This window comes from Rhopalosiphum maidis, chromosome 4 (genome assembly GCF_003676215.2).
Source record: "Rhopalosiphum maidis isolate BTI-1 chromosome 4, ASM367621v3, whole genome shotgun sequence".
Lineage (NCBI taxonomy): Eukaryota > Metazoa > Arthropoda > Insecta > Hemiptera > Aphididae > Rhopalosiphum > Rhopalosiphum maidis.
The window spans coordinates 15428309-15455746 of record NC_040880.1 but is presented as its reverse complement, the minus strand read 5'-3'; the positions used below and the strand labels follow the sequence as shown (position 1 = coordinate 15455746).

The following is a 27438-nucleotide window of genomic DNA, read 5'->3' as shown; positions in this document are numbered from 1 at the left end:
AAGGACAAATGTAAAAAGCTGAACTCAAGACTTCACATACTAAGGCTACTTATTCATTCTAACATTACTTGTTAAACTTATATTATGTAAAGCTCTCTTACATTTTTTATGGGTGTAGTATGAGGTTGTTATTTGAGACTGTCAAGAACTCTAATAAGAGAACTATCTAAGCTTTTAAAAATATTTGTTGTAGCTTAATCACAGAAGCTCCATTTTTTTATTACAAATGTTTCCAAGCAAAACTCCAATTTAATTTCAATTAGCTTATCAGACATTTAGCCTCATTAATATTACCCAGGAATTTAACCAACCAACTAATACAGAACTGGTACTGCGATTTATAAAATGTACATTATAACAGTAAACTAATTTAAACTCATGTAAGATTTCTTAGCATGTTATGATTGTTATGTCATTCCTCATATTAATAATTTTATTTTATATAAGTATGGATGGTAATTTTTTTCAAAACAATTAATATTTATGTTATTTTAGAGGAGTTTTTTAAAGACCTTCCAGATATTTTTTTTTCAATGGAACTAAAATTAAAAATATGTAAAACCTTAGAAAAATATTATGACTTTATCTACATGTTTAAGTTACTACAAACACAATACACAAACCTATCAAATTATTAACAATTTCTCGAGAATAAAAAAAAAAAACATAAAAATGATAATAGTATCATGTAACATAAATATTAATTAGGTACCTATTTATTAAATGTAAGCGTGAAATGTCGTTGTTGTACGTCGGTTTTAGTTAAATAATCAACATCGATGAGATCAGCAAACAACTAATCAAAGTTCAATACTTCAGTCTTCAATGCAAAATAATTTAAATGATAACACGAATCGTTATATTATTTTAATGTCGGGTATGATATACATACAGTATTAATATGTTGAAATGTAATAACTACTACAATGAAAATACCAAAAAGTAATTGCGAAATGTTCGTAGTTCCCGCGTTTATAGATTACATTTGAGCTACCACCTAGTGATTAGTGACTACTTCGAGTAGAATTCTTGATATTCCGAAGCAAAATGCGAAGAAGTTTAGGGGAAAAACTCGAAAGTTTAACACGCGTTTGAGAGTTGAGACGTTCGAGTAGTGCCGGTTGCCGGCGATGACAGGGAGACAAAAAGCACGTCAAACCAAGGAACGGCGAACAGAGGGAAAATCTAAGTTGTCCGGTTGGGTGACACTGTTTTCCACGTCAAACTCTCCGCGGCCTGCGGGGATAGAGTTGTACATCAGCCGGCGAGACTGTGAGAGAAGTTTACAACTATGGTTAATATTTGATATTTAATCACGTTCACGTATTCACGTAGCATGTGTCGTCCGGCGGATTCAAAAAACCAGAAACCCGACCGGAAACGACAGCGTTAATGAGTGTGCACGCACGGCGTTTGTCTATCAACGCGTAGTGGAAGTAGTGAGGAGGAGAGGAGGGAGGTCCGAAGTCTACCGGGGACAAGACCGATAAACTTATGCACGTCATCGTAAGCGATAAGCAACCGTAATTCGTAAGTACCGGCATACCCTTAAACCCTACATAATAGGTATAAATAATGTCTGTGCTCGAAACACGTCGTAAAATAATGTTTTCGAAAGTAACAACAAACTGCTATTAATTATTGTTGATTGTGACCGCGATCGTAACCTCGGTAAAGTTCGTTGGTCTTGGCTCTAGAAATAGCGCGTTAAGTCGGCTCAATTCTTAAGGGTTTAGGGGAGAGTAGAAGGACGGCATGTACATTGATAAATAATAGTCGTGTAGTAGTCTCCGGTGTTTATTACATTCTTACTTTGAACGTGCGTGGGGCTCTTGCGTCTAGACGACGATATTTTTATTTTATATCGAAAGTCGTCGACCAGCCGCTGTCGTCACTTGTCGTCAGCTGTTATGCCGTGGTCGTGTTTTCGGTCGAACACCACACTTGCTAAGTAACGTCAATGTCGATTGTAGATTACGATAATACAACTATGACGGTGGTTAGCAAAACACGATATTTAATAATAATGATAATATTACGCTGTGGCGCGGACGCGTCGAGCCGTCGACTATACAACTGTACGACGGCTAAACAAATATTGTGAATAGTGAAAGTTGCGCACGCACACGCACCGAATACGGAATATGTGGTCGAGGAAGCCGCCGGTTCGTTTCGTTTGTGTCGTCGTTTCACGCTTGTTAGTTGTTACTTGTTATTGTTGTTTTTAAAAATAATACATATTATGACATACTGTGTTATCACAGTGGTTTGTAGTTGATAACAACTGGATTATTATTGTTGTTACGGTGTTTGGGGGGTCCTGGAGTACGAAGTGACGGACCGGACCGCTCTGCCCGCAGAGTTCATGTTGTAGCATGATCAGCTGTTGCTCTTATGCTGCGATTGTTCTTACAATCGTGAATCGGTCCCGAAGGCCCAATCGCCGGCGGCTCGTATCAGTCGTATCACTCGTATCGTATGTCCATAATATAATATGTCATTATATTTTGATTCGTGGCTGTATTATAATTAATCACCATGTCGTGTTTTCATTCACAAACATTATTTTATAAATTTAATTTTAAACCTAATCATGTATATTAATTATGCCTAGTATGTTTAGGTGTCAAATGTGAAATGTTGAAGAGGAAAAATGAGGGACTTTTTTTACCTACCTACAGAGTTTAAGGGCAATATGCGCGATCTAAGTATTCCAAAAATCTGTTTTACTTAGGTATTTGGCGACTAATTTTTAGGATTTAATTACCGATGTCAACTATTTAGAAAATATGCCAACGTTGTTTTTGATTTGTTTTTGTCTAGCGACTGTTCTGATTATTTGATTTTACATCTTTTGGGGCAGTGATGAGTTCAAAAAGATTAATGCTGCATCTTTGCATTAGATTGCATAATCAATTATACTTTAATAAGAAGCATGTTTTATGAATAATTTTGAATATTTATCTATCTGTAAAACCCGTTCATAATGCAATTTCATGATTTGGAGGACTTTTATAGTCCATAGGTTATTGACATAGGTACTTATTAGCACTGTCAGCATATAAAATAAGTAGTATTCATAAGCATTAAGTGTAGTATGTTGAAAAACAAAGTCAAAAATATGCCCACAAAAATAAAAATACCATCGTTAATTTTATAGTATAATATCACTTTTTACATTTCTCATGGTTGCTCTTTCATTTTGATCATTTTACGAATTTATACTACCTATAATATAAATCAAATATCGATTATATATGATGACATTTTAAGTTTATATATTTAAGACATTGTTGATAAAATAGACGTCAACAAAATAAAATGAAAGTTTCTTATTGTACTTCAATATTTCATAACTATTAGTTATGATATAAATAACATTCAAATATGTATACTATTGTTGGAGAGGGTAGAGACAGGTCGGTTACACGCCTTTAAGTATACGTATTTTGTGTATCAAATAATATATATAGTATTATGTAATTTCATAAACACATATGATAATATAATGTATATATATATATATATATATATATAATAATTATATTTTTAAATATTATAATATATAGTTATGTATAAATTACATAATGCAATATGCTATGTATAAATAACCTATTTTGTTAAGACGTTAAATGAAAATTTATCATTAATATTAAAAAAAACTCACTGAGTACTTGTGCTGTCACTGTGTCTATGTAACATGTAAGTATATAATTCTGTGGCACTTAAATTATGATTTTATTTTCAAATTATTGTGTATCATTAGACAAATATAATATTTCAGCAAGATGATTATACAAAATAAATTAGATAATCCGATAATCATAATGTAATATTTGTATGATTTCTACGTTTTATTTTACATAACAAAAAATGCTATTGAAAATAAATTTCAATTAAAAGAAGCTTATCACTTGTATAAGTTGAGTGCATTTTAACCAAGTAATTTGATGTATATTCTAAGCTTACATTTAAAATTAATCAATAGTGAATGTAATATTCTTATAAATTTAACCAAGTAGTAAGTATATAAAGCTGTTATTGATATATCTACTTAGTTTTTATATATTATTTTCCAATGAAGTATGTGGTTTTTTGCGTATGTATACATACTATACATGGTATATAAAATGTAATAAAAAAAAAACAAAATGCTTCAATTTTTAATAGGAAAATTAATCTAGTTGGGCCTTCAGGAGGTAAAATTTCTTAAAATCAAAAATTCTTAGTACTTTACCTATAATAATTAGGAAAAACATTGTTTTTGACAAAAATTAATTCAATCTATTGTATTACTAATAGGAAAATAAACTATTTTAATAGCAACATCATAAAACATATTTTGTAATATATGTTAACAGATTGTCTGCATTCGAAGTTTTTCGTATGAAATGATTTCTTAGCATTGAATTCAAATTTAAAAAATATATTGCAGTGACTTCTCAATGGCGAGGTACCTAAAATATATAAAATAATTACAATTAAAAATTTCAATTAGATATTTTTAAACTTGTTGGAGTTTAATTTTAATTACTGAATGCTTAATTTTGATACATGTAAAGAACATTCTAGACTTAAAAAATTGTACTCTGTATTTCTCGAAACATAAAATATTTCTTAGATATTTCTTATTTTCTTATTTTTTAAGAATTTTAAATTTGTACCTATTTGACCTTTTATTTTCACTTTATAATCAATACCTACCGACATAATATATTGTTGCTGATAGAACAATTGCTTTCGACAGGTACAATTTCAGCGATTGATCGGTTATCTAATATTCTAATATATACCGTACTTGCCTTTATTTATAATAATTAATAATACATGGATTATTTATTCATTTTATCTTTATGGTTTTTACCTGTTTACAATATGTAAAGTAGACTATTATTATTTATTTTGGATTAATTATATAATTATGTGTAACACAATATGAAAAACGGAAAAATGAAAATACCAATGCCTTTATTATACAAGGTGTCCCGTGAGAATTTACCCATTGCAATATCTTCTGAAATAATGGAGATACCATCATTTTGGTTTTTTAATAAGATTCACAAGGACAAGAACTACAAATATTTCATATTTTAATTTATTTTAATGTTTTGGTAAAAAAGTTAAAAAATATTTTTTTTTATTTAATTATTTTCAAAAATAATGAAGATAATCATTTTGTAGAGTTTATTTTTCTGAAAATATTGACGTTTCAACATTTTAATTTCTTTAGTTTCCTGATTTTTAATATTTTTTGTAGTTTAAAAAAAAACTGAATTATTAATACGATAGTGATATCATTGTATCAAACATGTTGCCTGCGTGCTCGTACGGCTGGCGAACGCTTTCAGTTAGGTTTGCAATAAACATATTTTCTCGAAACTAGGAAAAATATAAAAACCAGGAGATTAATTAAATTAAAATATTAAAACTTTAATATTTTCAGAAAAATAAACTTTAAAAATCTTCAATATTTTTGAAAATAATTAAATAAAAAAATTTATTTTTTAACTTTTTTAACAAAACAATAAAATAAATTAAAATATGAAATATTTGTATTTCGTGTCTCTGTGAATCTTATTAAAAAACCAGAATTATGATAGCTTCATTATTTCAGGAGATATCGCATTGGTAAATCCTTACGGGACACTCTGTATAAATAAACACTATAGGCTATATATGTTAGTTATGGTAATTATATCTATACAAATGAAATTGTATTGTATATATTATAGGAAAAAGAAATATTGAATGATAAGAGTAAAGAGATTAATCTCTTGATTGTTAATGATTATTTTGACTGAGTGGTGTGCTTGCTATATACTATATTTTATTTATTAATTTCCCATTCCTAGCCTATAACATGTATTATTTTATTTGCAGGTACAACTACTGATAACTAGTATGTGATATTATAAAACCACAAACAATCTGCCTTCATATCTTGTCTAAATAATGAAAATAAAATATACGTATCGTGTATTATATTGTTGAAAGATAATTTAGTATTTAACAAATTCTGAATTCATGACTATTTTTGTGTAAACTGAGCATTGTTTAAAACTAATTTCTGAATTTTATCATTAACGCAATAATTTTAAGTTTAAAATCCTCAGCAGTCCGCCCCAAAGCCAATTTCTTCACACTTTTGTATTTTATATAACATTACAATAAATCTTAATGTATAGCTTATATATAAAATATAATATTATATAATTCTGTAATACTTAAATTAAATCTATAAAATTATAATTTTGCTCTACTAAATATACCTTATTATAAATTAACGTATTGCGATGAATTAATTGTATTAAAAATAAATTAATGTCTATATAAGTCATATTTTTCCAATGCATAATATATTATTATTAATATCAATTGATTATTTATTCAACTACGTAAAAGTATTATTTCTCGTGTATTATGTAGTCGTATTGGAAGCTAACAAAAGAGAAAGTATTAGGTTTGTGTGATAGGTAGGTTCTACTATTTCCATACATTACCAGGGTATTGAGTATTGACATCTGAGTTGTATTAATTTGAAACCTTTGTATTCATTAAAATTAAAATAAATTTGTTGATACTTTTAATTTTTTAGTTTTACATTTATTTAAATTCGTAGGTATCTTATAAAAAGTGGTCAGTTATGAGAATTATAGCTTATTTATAGAATACATAAGTAAATAATATTAATCGTAGTTATTGATTTTTAATTAAAACGATTATAGTTGCATTCTGGAGAATTATCGTTATCTCGTAATATAACTTAAAAAAAATATATATATTTTTAAATGTGATGTGTGTATTGATATTATTTTTTAATTTTTACTTATATAATAAGTAATAATAGTAGTTAAGCTATCTATTATTTATTTCTGTTAGATGGATCTTTACTCTTTAATTACTTAAACTTTTAATTTACGAAAAACCTATATGTAAGCAATTTATGTATTATATAATTTGGCGTTTGGGTAATTTCGTTAAATGATTTACATGATATATTATGTTATATTGATTTAATAGATTATAATGATAATTATTCTTAAACTGTAGATTATGATAAATGAAGAATGTGTAAAGATACAGAGAATTATTTATAATTTATGCATTTTATGAACATTTAAAAAAAAAGCTAACAAGAATACAACATAATATGCTAATACTTTAATTTTAAATGCAATTGTTTTAATTTAATGTGTTGATTTTTTTATTAATCTTTAGAATTTATAACATTAGGTTAGCGTTATAGTATAGTGTAAGCACATTAGTGTACAAGGTGACTGAAGGTATTTAATTTTATTCAATACTATTATAGTGTTGAAAGCAGATTAATAGGCTCTTTAAAATCCACTTATTTGAAATACGCTCAAAATATTACATAGTATAAGAAGTAAAATATGACAAATATGTAGTTGTAAGATATACATACAGACATACGGTAGATATACATATACAACTATAGTAGTATTGATTATTGTATATCCGTTATATATTTTAACCGGAACATAAAAGATAAAACAATGTAATATCTTGATTTGTTATTGGTGTATATGTTTTAAAATAACAAGTGTATTATATTTATACAATTAAAATGAATATTATTGAAGTTAACTTAAATGTTTTAAAATTATTTTTAAGGACATGGTATAATTATTTTTATTTATTTTAAATGGTTATACCTAGCTAATATTTATCTAAATATTTTAAGCTAAATTAATTCGCTTTTTAATTTTACTATATTTTAGTATATTATGAAATCATAAAATTATAAAACATGTATTATAAATATATTTTAAATATAACATTCTTAAATCATCCTAATCTATTTTATTATTCTTACATTTTAGACATTGGTATACTATATTTAATATTATACATTTATATTTTTACATATAAAATTATGTTGTCACTGTAGAACCTTATGTAATTCCACTATATTTTCTGTATAAACTTTCCTTACAAATTCTCCGGTATCTGTTATGAGATAACTACGTATACTGCGTATATTCTTGCAGCAGTTTTTGTGGAGATAAAATTCGTTCAATATAATATTATAAATTCCATTATAAAAATCATGATGATAATTTTCTCGATTTCCATCGACCACAATTTCACTCGTTTTCCCGGAAAATTAATTTCTCCAATGCATGTTCGTGTGCGAGCGTACCTATATACTATATACATTATAATGATGTACAACAATAATAAGATGTCTGATATATTTTATCATTGTGTTTATATAGTTTCACGTGTTAGTTCGCGATTTGACTGGCAGAGCGTATCGCTCGGGGCACTACACCTAGCCACGTTGTACCGTCTGCGTGTGTAGTCGTCACGTACATGGTGCGTACAGCAACACATGCCCTGGTTGTGGTAGGGGTTTTGCCGCCGTCCCGCCAACACACAGTTTAAATACATTCAGACCATCCCCAGTTCACGTCAATCCGTAATCAGTACGCTGGAACTACGCTTTCAACATGTGCGGTGAGTACTTATATACTTATTTATATTATATTATATTATCATGGTATGCTACAATATATGATCATCTTTTAAATTTTACATATTGAAGTATTTTTTTTATATATTTTTGTGTACTAACAAAAGTCCACTTGTAGTTTATTTTTTTGTTATAATTATTGTTAAATAGATTTTTTAAACACAGAATTATTCACGTTTACGTTTGTGTATTTGCTAAAAAAAATTTAATTTTTAATCGACTTGCTTAACTTTCCCAACCGAATTAGAAAAATAATAAGTTTATGCTTTTATAGCAATAAAAATATGTATTATAATTTTATAATAACACATTATTGGATTAAATTTAATTATGGTCTATCTATGTTTCTCAATTATACGACGAATCCATATTTTTAAACGAAAATTGGTATTGTACTGTAATGATAATTTAAAAACTAAAAAATGTTTTTTAATGATCCTATGATCATGTAGACATGTAATATAGAATGAATTACTAAGCATTTTTAATTGTTTTTTAATAGTTTTTTATTGTCAAAAGTATTAAAATTACTTTAATGAATTCTATTTTTTTTTCTAAACGTTTGAGGAAAATATATGTGTTAACTGTCTTACATGGAACCTAGACTTATGTATTCAACTAATTATAAGAATATGTTTTGAAAGAATAATTAAAATTTTCATGCTCCTATAGTATTTAATGAGGGTTAAAGTAATTCCTAATTTGTTTTTAAATGAAAGGCGTCTCTAATATATTATGCAATTGTGTTATGTATGTAAGTTACGTGTCTTTCTCTGTTAAACTTCAAATAAATTATTCTCTAGGTGCAATGTGGTGCATTTGCCTTAGGATATATTACATTTGTCTAAATAAAAAAGATAAAGACTAATGCTAGGTAGATGGATCATGTAGAAGTGGTGTATGAACCGGTTGTTTTGCCATTCACTTTCATTGGTTGTTACAACATAAGAGGTTATAATAAACTTCATACTTGGATCATATCCAAAATGGTAATTTGTTTTTGAACAACTTTTTGCATTTGAACGTCACTAAAAAATAAATTTGGTAGAAAATTATACATTTTAACTTAAAAATATGACTATTTATTATTTTGAAATGTTATCCTATTATTTTCAACAAAGTATTAATAAATAAAAACATGCATCTAAAAATATAGAAATATTGTCATAGTTTTACGTTTTTTGATTTAATGACTTTTATTATTATTTATTCAAACATTATAAGTTTGTGTACCTATAACTGTAATATAGTTTAACAAATATAAATAATTATTTTTTGTAAAACAATTACGAGTTACGTTAAAATATTATCATGTAAATATTGCAGATATTAACATAAATATGAAAAACGTAATAAATGTAAATACAAGATGTGAAACGAATTGGCTGTCAAAATTATTTATTTTTCCGATTTGTAATTTGAAATGAATATTATATTGTTTTATAGACTACCAATGAGGTTCTATTTATTATAATTTTATTGTATAGGGTGGTATTGTTTAATAATTGTACAAAATCTTCATAATGTTGAAAGTCGTGGAATTTAGGTAAAAAAATATATTTTTATTTATTTGATAATTATTATAGTAATACAATCGGGAAATTGATATTTAGTATTTATAGATAAATATAATGATAAATTTATAACAGACTAATCTATTATAATTATGAATTTCAAATTATAACCACCCCGGGCTTAGATTCGGAGAAGGCTTAAAATTATATATACATATGTATATATTTAGATTTAATACATTTGAAAGTTGTTTAATAAACAGGAATATTAATATTAATATATGCATTATGCATAATAAGCCAACGTTTGAAAGCCGTTTCAGAAACGCCCTTTTAATTTTCTATACAGGAATTCATATTAAACATTTTCCGTAATTATGTTAACACTTTTATATCGTATTGTATGATGCAAAGGCGTTTTGCCTAGGTTAAATTTAAAAAAGAAAATTGTTTTAAGAAATTGTATAAAATAATGATTTTTATTATATAAGCTTAAATTTTGTTAATACAAAAAATATTTTAAACATATCACTGATATCATTAAGCTGGGTTCATACGATATTACTATGATAGAAGAACGCGACATTCTATCATTGCTCAATTTATGTTATAGCAATAGACGAATAGTTGGAAAAAATTAATAATTGAGTATTCAATTAACTTAATTATTTTATTATACGATTTCAAAATATAGTAAATTATAAATGTTTACATTTTATTAAAATTAGTTTAATTTACAAAGTACCTATTTATTTATTTATTTTTATTTTTTAATAGATGTACACAATCTGTTAATATTAAGTCTGTAGTCTTACATAAAGCGAATGTGTTAGCAGTTGATATAGATTTGACGTTAAATTGAGTTAAAAAAAATCTTTTAGCTGTGATACTTTTTCTGTAATTTATATGATAATTGATAATATATAATTTCATAAACGTGGGTGTAACTAGGTCTTTTAATTTGAGGAAGTACAGGGCTTAAGTTTCAATTATAATTAGTTTTTCATACACAAATGCCAGTGTTTTGGGTTTTTAAAATATATAAAAAACCTACTTTAAACTACCTCACAAAAATTATGTGTATGCCACTGATTATATGTGCGTATAGTAGTATTATAGTTGTATAGTTAAAATATAGTAATATATGTATTGTAATCGATTTTATATTAATATCTTAACTACGTAATTATTGCTTAATGTTATAGTATTTATTGTTTATTTTTTATTATATTGAATATTTATATTAAATAGATATTATTGTATAGATATTTGATATAATTTTAATAATTTTATATCATTGTTTTAATTATGTATTGAATAGCATATATTTTGTTTTATTTTTAGGAATTTTTGCTTATCTCAATCACTTAACACCTAAATCAAGGGAAGAGATTATAGTCCTTCTTGTAAATGGTCTAAAGAGATTAGAATACAGAGGTTATGATTCAGCTGGTAAGTAAAATGTTTTTATAATATTGTTTTATATAAGTGATACAGATATACCTAGTTATTAAATGTATTTTCTATAGTTATTTTAATATTTATTGTTACCATTTAAGTATACAATTACATAAAAATATAGTCGTATGGTAACCATTGCAATTTCATAACAGATTTAGGTATATCCTGTTTTTTTTTTTTGAACATAATGAATTATATGTTGTAATTACAGTATAATAATCAATATCTCAAAAAGAACAAACTTACGTAAAATTTCATTTAGTTTTAACTTTTAAGCGATGTAAATGTGTAATATACATATGCCAATTTAGATAGATGCTAATGACACGAAAAGTAAACATTAAAGTACCAATAAAACAATTTACAATAATGCCTAATTAAATAATTTGATATTATAGGACTTTTGTTTAATGATATAATAAACGGTTAATTTTGGATATTTATATATTATAAAATACAGCAGTTCCCAACATTTTTAGTCGGTAGTGCCCTTTTGTTGAATCAAATCTAACCACTTTAACCTTTGTGAATACGTATATTTTTCAGATTTATTATGCTTGCATTGAGATTAAACTTTATAGTTTCACAGAAGTATTAAAATAATACAATTTTAAATGTTTTTTTAAATTTTTTTAATAAAACATTTTGTTTTTACTAAAACCGATTAAATTTATAAGTTTACGATATCATAATATTATTGTGTGTCTATTATCTACTTATTTACATTGAATACTTTATTTTTTGGTATATATAACTAAAAATCAATATACTTATATATATATATATTCTATGAGAGGAAGACTATCCACTACCCTAAATAAATTATTAAATTACCCTTATAAGTATTTATTGCTGTGTTATTATTACTATTAAGTATTTTACTATAAGTACTCTACTACTTACATATATCAATTGTTTTAAAGATACATTTTTATCGTATTAATTAATATACACACTGTGATCTAAAATATAGTCTTATTTTTTTTACATAGAAAAAAAATGTAATGTGTAGGACGTAGGTAAAATATAGTTTTTAGTATTACAGTCGCTGTTATCTGTAATTACTAATCATTATGTAATAAACATGTGGAAAGATAGTTTATTATCTTTAGAATTTAAAACGAATAAAAGTTTTTCCTATAGTAATAAAGGTTTCAGACAATAATTATAGGTACATAGAAATTGTTTTTATTGAAAAGAATACTTATTAACATAATAAGTATTCTATATAAAACAATAAAATTAAAAAATGATTAACTTCTTTGTAAGATGTATGTATATGTTTTAAAAAGGTATTGCGTTCGACGGTCCCGACGGTAAGGATATAACTATTGTGAAGAAAGAGGGAAAAGTAGTTGCCCTTGAAGATGAATTACTTTCTTGTAAGTTTATTTTACTTGTGAATTGTTTTAGATTACCAATTGTCTTAAATTAATAATGTTTATAGTAAAAGATCGGCTTGATTTTGAAGAAATCCAAAATAGTCACGTTGGTATAGCACATACACGTTGGGCTACTCATGGTGTTCCAAGTTCTGTAAATTCGCATCCGCAACGTTCGGACAAAGATCAAGTTTTTTGTGTGGTGCATAATGGTATTGTAACAAACTATAAAGAAGTCAAAGCATTTTTGGAACGCAAAGGATATTTTTTTGAATCTGATACTGATACTGAAGCAATTGTGAAGTTAGTGCATCATATTTACACACAACATCCAAATTTATTATTCAGAGAACTCGTCGAACAAGCTGTACAACAATTAGTATGTTGATAATATACCTATGGTGTTGGGTTATATGCATCAAAGTAATGAATAATGATTAATTTCTACAGGAAGGCGCCTTTGCTTTGTGTTTTAAAAGCAAAGTGTTTCCCGACGAATGCGTAGCAACTCGAAGGGGAAGTCCACTTCTTGTTGGAATTAAGTCGGATACAAGGCTAGCCACCGATCACATTCCAATTCTTTACAGCAAAGGTATTAAAAAAGTTACAATATTTTTTATTTAATCTATTAGGATAAGTTTTTTTAGTCATATTGGCACATTGGTTGTATTTTTGTTTTTGTTCCGTTTGTGTGTGACCCGTGAAGATTCGATAGACGGAGAGTCTCTTTCATTAACAGGTACAAACCATTAGACAAATCCGTATATCTATAAAGATCGGAAGTTAATTAATGGGCTTAAGCGTTCAAATTTCAAAACAACCTAGATATTTCTAGAGTTGGCTTATTTGGTGGTGGTACTAATCATGATATCTAATATCTAAGTGTAATGCATCACTCCTGAAAATATTTGCAGTACTAAGTAAAATATCCATTTTAGAAATAAGTATGGATGAATTTTGAACATTTATGTTTGTTTTAAATAAATATAATTTAATATCTACCTATATACTCCCTCAAGTAACATATTGATAATAGTTTAAATTATTTTATTCATTTATTTTAAATACATGTATATGTACTTACTTCGTACATTACACATTTGCACATTTGTTTACGATCGCGAGTCATAAATAGTTGCAATTATAGACCTATTATACATTAAAGGTACATTTTATTAACTTTTCGTAAATATTTATATTAATAATTTAATACAAGTAAGATAAAAACTTCGGTTTAGTGAATAAAAATTGATTTGGAAACAATTGTTCGATAATAATTGTATTTTTAATTTTGATTATTATTGTCAATATACCAGAATTCAGTTTTACATAAAGCTGATGACGCGAAGTAGTATATACTACTAGTATAGTAGTATAGTAGGTAATAAATTTAGAATAATATAACAATGGTACTGTATTTTCAGGCAGTATAGTTAACTATAAAAAAAAACAAGTAAATTATAGAGTTCTACAAGTATATACATATGTATATATATATAGGTACTGGATAATATGTTTTTAGTAGGTTTATTTAGTGTGAACTGATTACAATTAGAGTAAACAGTAAACACAAAAGTTAACATTCAAACACTATAGTACATTCGTAATTTGTATTTAATTTTGAATCAATGATTTATCGGAGTGTATAAATTATATATTCCTATTTTATTGTAAAAACTGAATAAAAATAAATATTGGTTAACATGAATAGATGTCGTGTTTAATTGACTATGATCAATAATCACTGCAAATAATACTTTCGTATTATTTTTTTAGTGTCAAGTATTATGAAGCTTTGATAAGATGTATATACTTTATCTAGTCACATAATTCATAGGAAATAGCATAATTAATAATTATAGGCTTGTTTGTATAGAAAATACTATATATATTAAAAATAAATCAATAAATGTAATATGTTGCATTATCTTTAAAGTAAATAAGAAAACGTATTACTTTTATGATAGTATATGCATTATTTTAAATCTAAGTTAATAATTATTAAAGTACACGAATTCATTTTATAAATAGCTAACGAATTTCTTACTAAATTTCTCAGTGGAATAATACATAATACATTGGTTTATGGGAATTTTTACATCACAGGGGCCATAATTAGTTTTAATTTGTCTCGTTGGTTATCTTAGTTATTTATCTAACTATTATAATTTTAACAATAATCTCTGATTGTCGATTTAAATTAATTTAACCCTATTAGTTTTTTATTAGTGTAATAAGTAATAATATTATTATAATGGTTTTAAGAGAACGTCATATTTGTATTCATAAAATCCAATGATGTTTTGATATATTTATAGTATAATATAGCATTATAGCAACGAAAAAATATTTGTTAATTTATTTCTTATTTATATAATTTTATAATTACGATTCGGCGTATTAAAGTTTTATTAATATCAGTAAAGTTAATGTGGCGTTCTCTTAATATATTTTGTCTTGTTAATAATAAATTGAGAAAATTATTTTCATTATATATTTTGTATAAACATTTTAATATGTAAATATATTTTTATATATATAGTAGACTTATAAAAGGCTTTAACGCCTTTCTTATCAATCTAATATGCTACGAGGTTAGGGTGCATGTAGTCTGCGTTTGTTTCGAAAATTTATTGATTTAATACAAATTTGTGAAATATTTAGAACACCGTTATATCCGTGGTGATAAAATGTCCATTCCCATTCCATTGCCTCGCCAAGAAAGCACGTCAGAATTTCATGCACTAGGAGACAAAGAAGAAGTCGAGTACTTTTTTGCATCTGATGCTAGTGCTATAATTGAGCATACAAACCAAGTTATATATTTGGAGGTTTGTATTTAATTGTTCTAACCGTTTATGAAAGTGGTGGTTGGCGGGTTAATAATTTTGCGTATTGTATTAGGACGATGATGTTGCTGCAGTAAGAGAGGGACGATTGACCATTCACAGGATGCGCATGTCTACGGCTGATCCTCATGCCAGAGAAATCACTACGCTCAAGATGGAAATACAGCAGATTATGAAGGGCAATTTTAGTTCGTTCATGCAGAAAGAAATTTTCGAACAGCCGGAATCCGTGGTAACAACGATGAGAGGCAGAGTAAATTTTGAAAACCAGACAGTCGTACTCGGCGGTATTAAAGTAATTAAAGTACTATATTAGTAATCTATAATATTATATTAAACAGGTATTCACTATACAATACTATACAGGTGTTGGTAATTGATTTTATTTCATGGCGTATCACGTAGTTTTAATTTTGAAACCTGAGAAACAACAATAATAAGATTTATTTTTTATTAACCGTAATGTTCTATATTTTTAGGACTACATTCCAGAAATAAAACGATGCCGTCGACTAATGATGATAGGCTGTGGTACAAGTTTTCACAGTGCTTTGGCAACACGTCAGCTGATGGAAGAGCTCACTGAATTACCAGTTATGGTTGAATTGGCTTCAGATTTTTTGGATCGTAATACTCCAGTGTTTAGAGATGACGTATGTTTTTTCTTGTCACAATCTGGTATGTCTTTAAAATGTTTTTATTTTATGTATGTCTTGTGTATACCAGCGTTTAATATTCTTATTTATTTCAGGGGAGACTGCTGACTCTCTTTTGGCATTGAGATATTGTAAACAGCGAGGAGCTTTAATTGTCGGTGTCACAAACACCGTGGGTAGCTCTATTAGTCGTGAATCACATTGTGGTATTCATATAAACGCTGGACCAGAAATCGGTGTTGCCTCCACTAAAGCTTATACGTCACAATTTATTTCACTTGTAATGTTTGGCTTGATCATGTCCGAAGATAGAATATCATTGCAAGCCAGAAGAACTGAGGTAATGTTAAAAAAAAAATCTATTAAAATACTTTTATTGGTAAATCGAATATTTTTACCATCATGTGTCCATTGGCATTTACCCAAGAGTTTTTTTAACAATAAAAAAAAACAAAACAAAAAAATGTTTTATTATCATTAAATACTGTAATTATTGTTTTTGGTTGGTAATTAAATCAAGTTGTTTGGTGATAACCTTGGCTTTAAATAAAATAGTTGTAATATTGTGTTATTTTTTAATATTCGAAAAAAATGTAAATCGTTTGCTTGAAAAATTAATTTCAATTTAATTTCCTTATAGCTTTTGCTTCAAGTTGTCAATATTATTATGTTTTGGGACAAATTGCCGAGTATATAATTTAAATTTTTTTCCCATTAATATGTGATAAAATATTAATATTGGGTTGTATAAATAATCATTAAACCTTTAATAAATCAAAAGTGTGTAATAGTCCATTAAATTTTAGTGAAATATTAAATTAATAAATTTTTTATGTAACTTGGTAAAAGAAAATGGTAAAATTAATCATTTACAACCACTAAGCCTAAAAATATGCAAAATATTTTACTATTAGAATGGTAATAGCTTAAATCAAACTTGTATCTCACTTAATAAGAATTAAAAGTGATATTCATCAATATATAAAATAATTAATTTAACAGCTTTACATATATTTATATCTAAACAACTAAATCTATATGTTGATATTTTATTACAGATCATCAGGGGTTTGGAAAATATAACAGAACAAATTCGTGAAGTACTGGCCGCAGACAAAAAAGTGATGAAGTTGGCCGAATCTTTATATCAAAAGAAATCATTGTTGGTTATGGGAAGAGGCTACAACTATGCAACATGTTTGGAAGGAGCATTAGTTAGTTTTTAATTACATCATGGTCTAATGTTTAAATAATAAATATATAATTTTTTTTATAGAAAATCAAAGAGCTTACATACCTTCATAGTGAAGGCATTTTAGCTGGTGAATTAAAACATGGACCATTAGCTTTAATTGACAAACAGATGCCAATAATTATGATACTAACTAAAGATCCAGTTTATAAAGTATAATTCTATATACATTTATAGTATTAATTATTAAATTTTACTTAATATATTTTTGTTATAGAAATGTATCAATGCTTTGCAACAAGTTACTGCTCGTGAAGGCCGTCCAATCGTGATATGTGAAAAAGACGATGTAGAAACTAAAAGCTTGGCTTGGCAAACTATTGATGTACCACACACTGTTGATTGTTTACAGGTATTGAATTTTAATATTTTTTTTCACGTATTATCAGGTGTTAATATTTCCATAATACATCCATTTATAATGCTTATATAATTGATTGCAATGATAAAAATGTATTATTTAAAATTATTTTCATATTAAACTTACTATTTTAAACTAGATGATATTATAAAAAATTATAATATAGTCTAATCTCTTTAAGGGACCCCGCTACACCACTATTTGTTTTCTCTGTCTATCTCTCACATAATATAGGAACAAAGATACCCCGTATTTCCACGATTACGACTCTCTGGTTCAGTTTAAGGCAAAAGCACCCATTATATATTTTATAAAGGAGAGTATTTCCTGTGCATTGACCAGATAGATTTTTAATATTTACAATTTTAATTAAATTATTGATGGTTAAAAATAATCTAAATTATTTTAAATTAAAACATGCTTATATTTATAAAAAATGTAAATATTAAAAATCTATCTGGTCAATGCACAGAAAATCTTCTTTATAAAATATATAATAGGTGCTTTTGCCCTAAACTGAGCCAGAGATTCGTAATCGTGGAAATACAGAGTATCTTTGTTCCTATATTATGTGGGAGATGGGCAGAGAAAACAATTGCTGGTAGTGGCCCCTTAATCCAGCTATGCAATTATTTGGTACTTAAGTTATTTGGGTCTTTTTACATGGGCATTTTATTAAATTGTTGATACCAGTAATGAATCACATTGGTAATAACTACATAATACAACAAAATAAAAAAAGTATTCTTTGCTAAAAAAAAGTATAAATAACAACATTAATCAAATGATTAGGATTAAAGTTTTTAAATTTATAATTAATAAAAGTAATTTATAATTATGTAATACTTATGTATTTATATATAATTATTATTATGATATTAATAATCTTATATAAATAAATATTTCCAGTAGCCTGGATTTTTTAATAATCTGACACTGCTTTGTTCCATGTATATCAAATTAATGAGATTGTACTGTATTTAATTTGTTACAATAATTTTTATTTTTTGATATGCATATTATGTTGATTTATTCAAATAATATTTAAAATTTTCAATAATAATCAAACAGGTAATAAAAGGTAATAATTCAATAATGTTTTGATGTTAAATTCGTTGTTCCTACAAGTTAAATATTTTTTGTGAGAATTTGATTTTATGAATAAATATGATTTTAGGGATTGCTGACTGTAATACCGATGCAACTGCTATCTTATCATATAGCGGTAATGCGTGGCTGTAATGTTGATTGCCCAAGAAATTTGGCCAAATCTGTGACTGTTGAATAAAATAAATTTATTCCAATTTATGTTTACCATATTGATAAATATATCATTCACCTCAACATCAACAAATCCTACTTTTAATTTTAATTTGTAGGTCTAAAAAATGTATTAAAAAAAAGTTTAAAATTTCTTGAAACTATGACGATAGTGTCATACACAAAATTTAATATGTTAATAATTTTTTAAGCTCTGAAAAGGCTATAATATTAATAATTCCTTAAGAAATAAATATTTTACTACGTGCTATCAGTTTTTTTTTTTTTATCGAGCTTTTAAGTATTACTTTATTATGTGATGAATTTTGTTTAGATTTCAATTTCTCATTTAAGTTTTCTTTTTTAAATCCATTATTGTTTGTTATATTGTTTCATTCCTTTCAATTTATACATTTTTATATTATATAGATTCTTATATGAATGTATTTTATAATATTTTTTTTATTGATTTCAATTACATTTTTAATATTTTAATATTATCATGATTATTTTTGTCAATCCTTTTTTTAGTAGGTATAAAAAATAAAAATAAAATACCTACATTTAAATATTTAATGTATTCTTGTTTTATGTTTTAAACCTGTTCTTTTAATTTTATCCTATGATAAATGCATAAGTATTGGATAATATATTTATTTGGAATAACTGTTAGGTTGCATTATACCATTTATAAATAAATGAAAGTTCAATTTTATAAAAGATAAAATTAATAAAATAAAATCATATATTTTATATTATGTAAATTATTTGTCTTCAGTTTACGGATAATTTCTTTGACAATATTGTAAACCTCATTTATTGAGTATACATGATTAGGATAATTTTATTGAGAGCAATTATTACAATTTTAGAATCTGTGCAGGGATCTGATTTCTTTTACTATTTATTTATTTTTTTGAGATTTCAATCTTTATTGACAAACCTCCAATTGTTTGTCAATCTGATAGCAAAAATAACAACATCAACTGAAATTTCTCTTAAAAACAAAATAAATTGGCATAGAAGTTTGAAATAATGACACTTTATACTATGTCACTTAATCAATGGTAGACATTAATAAATAATTCTGAAAAGGAGCTTAATCTATCCATAAGAGTATTTTCAGTTCTTGTTAAAAACCTGTAAATTTCTTAAAAGCTTGTGTTTTAAGTGTAACTTTCAATAATTATTAGATTATTATTTACTTAAATTGTATTAGAATAAAATAAAATAATAAAGTCGCATATTTGTAGTGACGTAATATTCTTTAAATAATCTTCATCTATTTGTCAATTTAATAGGTTTAATTTGTTAATTTTGGGTCATATTATAAATAATAGGTATACATAATCTTGAAAAAAAAATTTAGTTGAACACTAATGTATTACATCTTCATGGCTTCGTTCCTGTCTATATAAATATTAAATTGGTACTTTCGATATAGAAAATTATATTTAAATATGTTTATAGGTACACCACATTATATGACAACGACATGGATACAATGCAATAAGTAGGTAGTAGGTACCTATATATTTTACCCGCAGAGTTGGAAATTCGCAGTAATAAATTGTAGTCTTAATCTATTTATAATATTATTAAAAAATGCATGCCATCGGCCTTCATTATCAATTCTTAACCTAACATTATTTATTATACACGAGACCTGATATAGCTGGTATACTTTTATTCTAAGATTAAAATATATTTAAATTTGTAAAGGAAGTTGATATTATTAGTTATTAGTGATTAAAAACGCATACGTATGGTTTATAGGTTCAACTTTATTGTGTATTAATAGTGAATTATGTTAAAGCTGTGTGTGTTGGATGATTTTGATAGCGAAATCATGGTTGACTGCTGTTGTATTATATTTCGTACATTATCGGTTATCGGCCTTCGATCACGCGAAATAAAATATGAAAATAATCGTTTCTCAACATTTGTCGACGGACTTTATTACGTTACATACTATATACGTATTCATTATAATAATATATCAACGAACTCACTCATTCCAATAACCGAATAACCGACACACGCACTCACGCACAAACACACACATTGTTTCAAATAATAGGGTTAGTCACTCCTCATGGATCAGCCACTACACGACAATACTGTAATATGCAAAATATTATATAATAATATCAGGGCTGTTAACAAGGCTAAAAATAAGAGTGCTCCCCATCGGGTTAAGAGCATAAGATTACCAACTTATTATTTTTTTTTTTTCATCAACTTGGTATAGTTGTATAATGTCATGGCAAAAGTGGTTTTGAATTCGTATTACATTTTCCTTGGTTAACAATTTATCATACTTTACAAATTTTTCATATTATTTCATTTTAAGTAATAATTTATACATTTTTTTTTTATTGTATAAGTACCTGAATATCCGATTTATAATCCTGATTTGTTACAAAGGTATGTATTCATAATGCACGAAAACTATACATAACAACGACAACAAATAAATATATATTTAGGTATTAAAGTATGATACCATGTTAAATATATTATAAATATACAAATATCTAGGTAGGTATGTACAAATCAACACTGCCATTGCTGAATACTTAAGTTATTTGTGGTATGTAAAAGCTCTGAATATTATTATTTCATTCATTCACAACAATTTAATTCTAATAAATATTAATGATAATTTAATCGTATGTAGGCTCATAATGAAAATACATTTTATTACTCTGTATATTTACTCTGTGGTTTTACTTCGTTTTCCTAAGTTTATATGCTTTAAATAATAATATTTTCATGTACATTATGTCCTAAATGCCGGGTTAAAAATGGCTTATCGACAAATCTCCGACATTATTAACTAGATATATACTAAAAATCTATGTGAATGAGGACTGAGGAGGTTATAAGCACCCCCTATGCCCTATATTTAAGGATGGCTCTAGTTAGTGTACATACATGATGCGTATGGCCCGTTCGGGTATGTTGTATATTTAAAAAAGTAAAAACTTAAGAAATAATAACTATAAAAATATAATCAAAAACATTAATAGATTTTGAGATAATAAGTGATGTTCGATAAAAGAATCACTCTGTATATAACGTACACTAAATACTTTCGAGAACTATATATTTATCCAGTGGACCGCAGGTTAGACACCACTATAGATATATAATATAATATAATATGGTTATATAGGTACTATGTACATATATTTTTGCATATGTATTAAAGTCAAAGAATACCTACTAGTAAATCTGTAGCTGTTGTTAACATAAATGTGACCTGCACACAGACAGGCAGTCTAGGTAGGGGATTGCCACAAAGCGCCATTACCGTCCCTGTTTTTTTGATCTTATCCTTGTTGGGATTTTATTTGCCGGAAGTGCTAATATAGTGCATGCTATTTTTTCCCAACTTTTCCTTCTGTAATTTTTTTTTAAGGACACTATATCTTATATTATAATAGGAAGATATGTGTAACCTTTTTCTTCATTTTCAAGATTTTTTACTGAGAATAAAATGTATTGTTCTATTAAAATGTATACTAGTACATTTAAGGTATCTAATAATTTTTTAATTAAAACAAAATATGTAAACCGATTTTGTCAATAACTAGTCTTGTGTAAATATTTTTGTTTTCAACTTTTAAAAAAAAAATTTTTTCAATTATATTATGGAAAGAATTTAGAATTTTGCTTTTTGATTTCTCAAAGTACTAATAGTCAATACTAGATTCAATTTTCTATCAATAACTACCCTTAAAGTTGAAGATTGACATTTTAAAGCATTTTATTGCTCCTAATGGTGACGTCAGACTAAATAAAAACTCACAACTGCTCTGAATCTAAGATCACAACTGTCGCATATAATTATTTTTGATTTATGTCAAAAAGCAATTTGGTTAATTCGGTGACAATAATTATAATATACAGGTGCAACGCCCCAATTAGTACTTATATATTCTAGATTTACATACAATCATATACAATATTCGTATATATATATTCTACTTAATATATGTTGTATATGTGTATACCGGTACAGTGAGACATAATGTCAGCATAAAAAGGGGTAGAAAAATCAATTAGGCATGTGGAAATTAATGTAAAAAACGGTTATTGACGAAAAAAACACAACATTTTTGAATTATTAAATAAGCGCTGCACTAGACCCTGCCGGTCGTCCCTTTTTTGGTAGGCCAAGGACGGACTGTCACCGTGTGCTATTTTATAAATTATTATTACACGTATAATATCGTTGGTCGGTTTTTCTGTGCTGGTTTCGTCGTTGTGCTGGACGTGACCTTTGAGTATAGACATTAGACAAATACACACGCTTTCCGTTCTATACATGGCCATGTTATACTATAATAATTTATGAATATAAAAATATAGATTATTGATACGTAACGTATATTGTGATAAATTATTTATATTTGCATATATCACGCGAGAACCGCGGTACTAGACTTTTCTGACAGCAATATCTGAAAACATATTTTATCCTGGGGGAGGCGAATCACGGCGGGTTGCATTTATGTGAATGTTACACTATTTTACCATTTTATTTTTACTTTTTTTTACTCTATTTTTACTTTTATCGTCATGATATTTTAAGCTTAGTTTCAAACAATTAGAAATTTGATTAAATTTGATTGATTTATCTACTAATTTAATTTTTATCTCATTTTTAAGTTATGAAGTTGTTATACTTATTGATGCTTATTTTTCATTTTTGAATTTGTTTAAGATTCCAAGCGGAACAGTTATATGAATTTATTGATTTTTTGTCTTTTTTAAGTGTTGATAAAAAAATTTAGAGACGGTTAAAAAATTTAAAATTTAATTAATTATGTCACTTTATTATTTGTTCTTATTGAAATTTAAAAATATTGAGAACATATTGATAAAATATTTTTCATTACCATTTGAAGTTTGACAAAATTAGTCATAATAACGAATAGGTTCAAATTATTTTGCATTTAAAAAATTATAAAATTTTTGGTTAATAATATATATATATATATATATATAAATTTATGATGAAATACTTTTAAAAATATAGACTGATAGTTACCAAGAAATATAAGGCACTGTACTGTATGTATTAAATTGAAATTTAATGACAAATTATTGCATATTAAATATAATACTGAGTGAAAACAATTTGTTTGACTATATAATTAAATAAGAATATAATTGTATGATATATTTAAATTTCTATTAAAGTAATATTTATTTAACTATTAGTAATTTACTTTTGCTCAAAACAATATATTTGGAAATATCATTGTGTGTACATAATATTATAAACGTATAATGTATATATATCAATATAAGTTAAAAGTTTCAAATACGCACGAATAATATTTTAAAATTTTAGAAAATTTCATTATAATATTTGATAAAATTTCTGAGTATTCCATTTTTTCAAATACTGGTTTTGTGTAAAAATTAATATTTTTTCTTAATTTTTTTTTATTTAGAAAACTACTTAGAATCTTTTACTTTTGACCTCCAAAGTACTAATTTCTCATTTACTACCAGAATTTATATTCAAATTTGAAAATCAAAGTAATATTATTGCTTCAAAATTTGATAATAGACACAAAAATAATTGTTTTATTACTGTTAAATTTGTCTAATACTTGTTATATTAGCAATATTTATAAATAAATTATGTAAATATAACTATGTAGCCACTAGCCATGTAGGTACCCGAAAATATAGATTAAGTAAAGCTAAGTGTACTTAGTTGAAAACAGTTTATATAAATTAACATTTTTATCAATAGACCATAGTTGGACAATTTATTAAGAGTTATATTCACTAAAATAGATATTTGAGTACTTATGTTAAGTTTAGTGTATAATAGGTATATCTACTTGGTGAAACAATAATTTGACATTGGAAATAAGACAATTTGTATATTTTCTGTTTTAAATATTTATTTAATGTTATTTAATTTATCATAAATATGGAAATCATAACTTCAAGTTAAGGTAATTAAAAATTATTTTATAATATTTATTTATACGTGATTAAGCATAGTGGATACTTCTTATAATTATAATATGGTGAACACTAAAATACTGTATTATAATATATTAATATGATATAGTACAGTTTTATGTCATTCGCGTGGATTTATACACATGGTGGTTTTTTCTGTGGTCTTATTTCCTACTACCGATGAAGCAACATAAAAGCTTTTGGAGCACTGAATTTACTAAAAAAAAAAAAAATGAACAAATAAAGTATTTTCTACTATATACCTAGTTCACATTGCTAAACAATTCGCAAAAGTCTTAACAAAAAATAAATACCTTTATAGTATAGTATATTACGTGGTTTAGTGGTTTATGTCTAAGAATTTTATCTTGAATTTGTGTGTATTTTTTTTTTAAATTTAATGAAAAATCTAGAAACTATACGATTTTTGAGTTATTTTAAACAAAAGTTAGACAATACTGCAAAAGATTGATATGTCCTAGATAATGACGTTTTACTCACTTGTGTTTACATATTTATAATATGATCATAACGTCGACGTTACCATTATGATAGGCGTTAGCATGTAAGTAGATAATAATGTTATGAGTGTTTGTTTTGTCACCTGCCGGATGCCCGGATGGTTCGGGAGACAAATCGCTAGAATTTCGCTCGGCAAATAAATAATCGCTTTCGTGGATTTTGACACTCTTGAGACTCGATCGTAATGGATTCACATTATGACGCATGTATGAAGTTTTATGTTCGGTGTGTAGCACTTATCACCTATGAAATTTTTTTCACACGCATCGTATTATATGTTATTATTATTGTACATATCGGATGACTATTTATACGTACGAAATATTACTCATATTAGATATATTATGTTTACACAGTAACACAGATGTTGCCGAAGTAAATAATTTTCTGCTTGTATAATTTACGGAGCTACTACGGTTTATATAATTGTAATGATATATATTGGCGCACATCCGCAATCGTTACCGATGATATCATTTGTTCCGATATTAATGATAATATATTGTCTTCTGCGGAAATAGATTGTTCAAACTTCACGTATACCTCTAAGTAATTACAACAGTATTTTCATATATTTACATACGTACGATGCATACCTATATTATGACGTGTCACATGCATGTCTATATTTTATCTTATGCCGTTTTATACGTGGTTTGTCGCGGAGTCGGTAGATTGCGTCCCCCAAAAAAGGTCATAGTCATATACTACGTAAATTGCAGCCCGTGTATATTTTATATATACGTAAATTGCGGCCTGGGATATTCCGATTTTCGGTCGGCTGTACAATTTAAAGATAAGTATTGATAATCTTTAATCGATGTAGATAATAATATGTTCACTAATATAATATTACTAGCAGCCAGTGTGCATTTGACCAACGATCTTACGCACGAGGTTTTACTTTTTGATCTTAAGTTAACATTTTTTTCAATTTATTAAAAATGGACGTTATGAAAAGTGAAAAGAATAAAACTTTAAAAGTAGTTGATGGTTTCAAATTTCGATTTCAAAAAATGCTGAAAAATGATATTCAACGTTGGTGTTGCACAGTTAGAACATGTAAGTGTTTGTTGAAATTTAATCATAATAATATGTGTATAGATAGTTATAAAAATAACAGTCATTTTAAAATTTCGGAACAAATCATAAATTGACAGAAACTTGGTAACAATTTAAAAAGAAAAGCCGTCGACGATATGTTTACCAGGCCATCTAAAATTATTCATTCTCAATTAAGAAATGCTGATGTCGAATCTTTAACTAATCAAAATGTAATATTGATCAAACGAAATTTACACAATGCTCGAGCTTCTATCCTTCTATTTCTGGTATTATATAAGTAGTATCAAAAATCGTGTGACAAAGAAACAAATTTCGATAAAAATAACAAATTTGAAGTATGATTCTTATTATTTTGGAACACCTAATTTTCTGTTGAGCATTTTAAATTTACATGAACTACATCTTTCCTTGAACTAAAGTTAATATTTTTAAAAACGTACCTACCTATCTTGATTTACGATCGTGTTCTTTTCCTAAATTATTTTTTATGGTTAAATTATAGATAAATTGTTATTCATTATTTCATTATTAGGAAAAATAAAAATACAAATAAACAGAAAAATTGGATAAAATCATAAATATACAACTATAACCATTGAGTATTTGAATGAAACTTGTAAACTTG

At 26.3% G+C, this 27438-nt stretch overlaps 1 protein-coding gene across 2 annotated transcripts; it reads left to right on the top strand.

Moving 5' to 3' along the window:
• The first annotated feature begins 1287 nt into the window (after positions 1-1287).
• Positions 1288-19534, top strand: LOC113549864 (glutamine--fructose-6-phosphate aminotransferase [isomerizing] 2-like). Of its 2 annotated transcripts, XM_026951348.1 has the most exons (15): positions 1289-1530; positions 8241-8481; positions 11356-11463; positions 12765-12854; positions 12920-13233; positions 13305-13446; positions 13561-13593; positions 15519-15685; positions 15759-15998; positions 16183-16381; positions 16455-16699; positions 17418-17573; positions 17636-17764; positions 17829-17963; positions 19150-19534. In XM_026951348.1, the coding sequence occupies exons 2-15, from the start codon at positions 8475-8477 to the stop codon at positions 19258-19260; spliced, it is 2076 nt and encodes a 691-aa protein (XP_026807149.1). In that variant the 5' UTR covers positions 1289-1530; positions 8241-8474; the 3' UTR covers positions 19261-19534. The 2 variants fall into 2 exon arrangements, with proteins under 2 accessions (XP_026807150.1, XP_026807149.1); XM_026951349.1 differs by lacking the exon at positions 13561-13593 and having other exon boundaries at positions 1288-1530.
• The last annotated feature ends 7904 nt before the right edge of the window (positions 19535-27438 follow it).

Bases quoted from the DNA above. Each gene is read 5' to 3' on its own strand.
- LOC113549864 (XM_026951348.1), top strand. The intron at 13,594-15,518 runs GTACAAACCATT...TGAAATATTTAG, and splicing joins AGAGTCTCTTTCATTAACAG to AACACCGTTATATCCGTGGT. The intron at 17,765-17,828 runs GTATAATTCTAT...TTTTTGTTATAG, and splicing joins CTAAAGATCCAGTTTATAAA to AAATGTATCAATGCTTTGCA.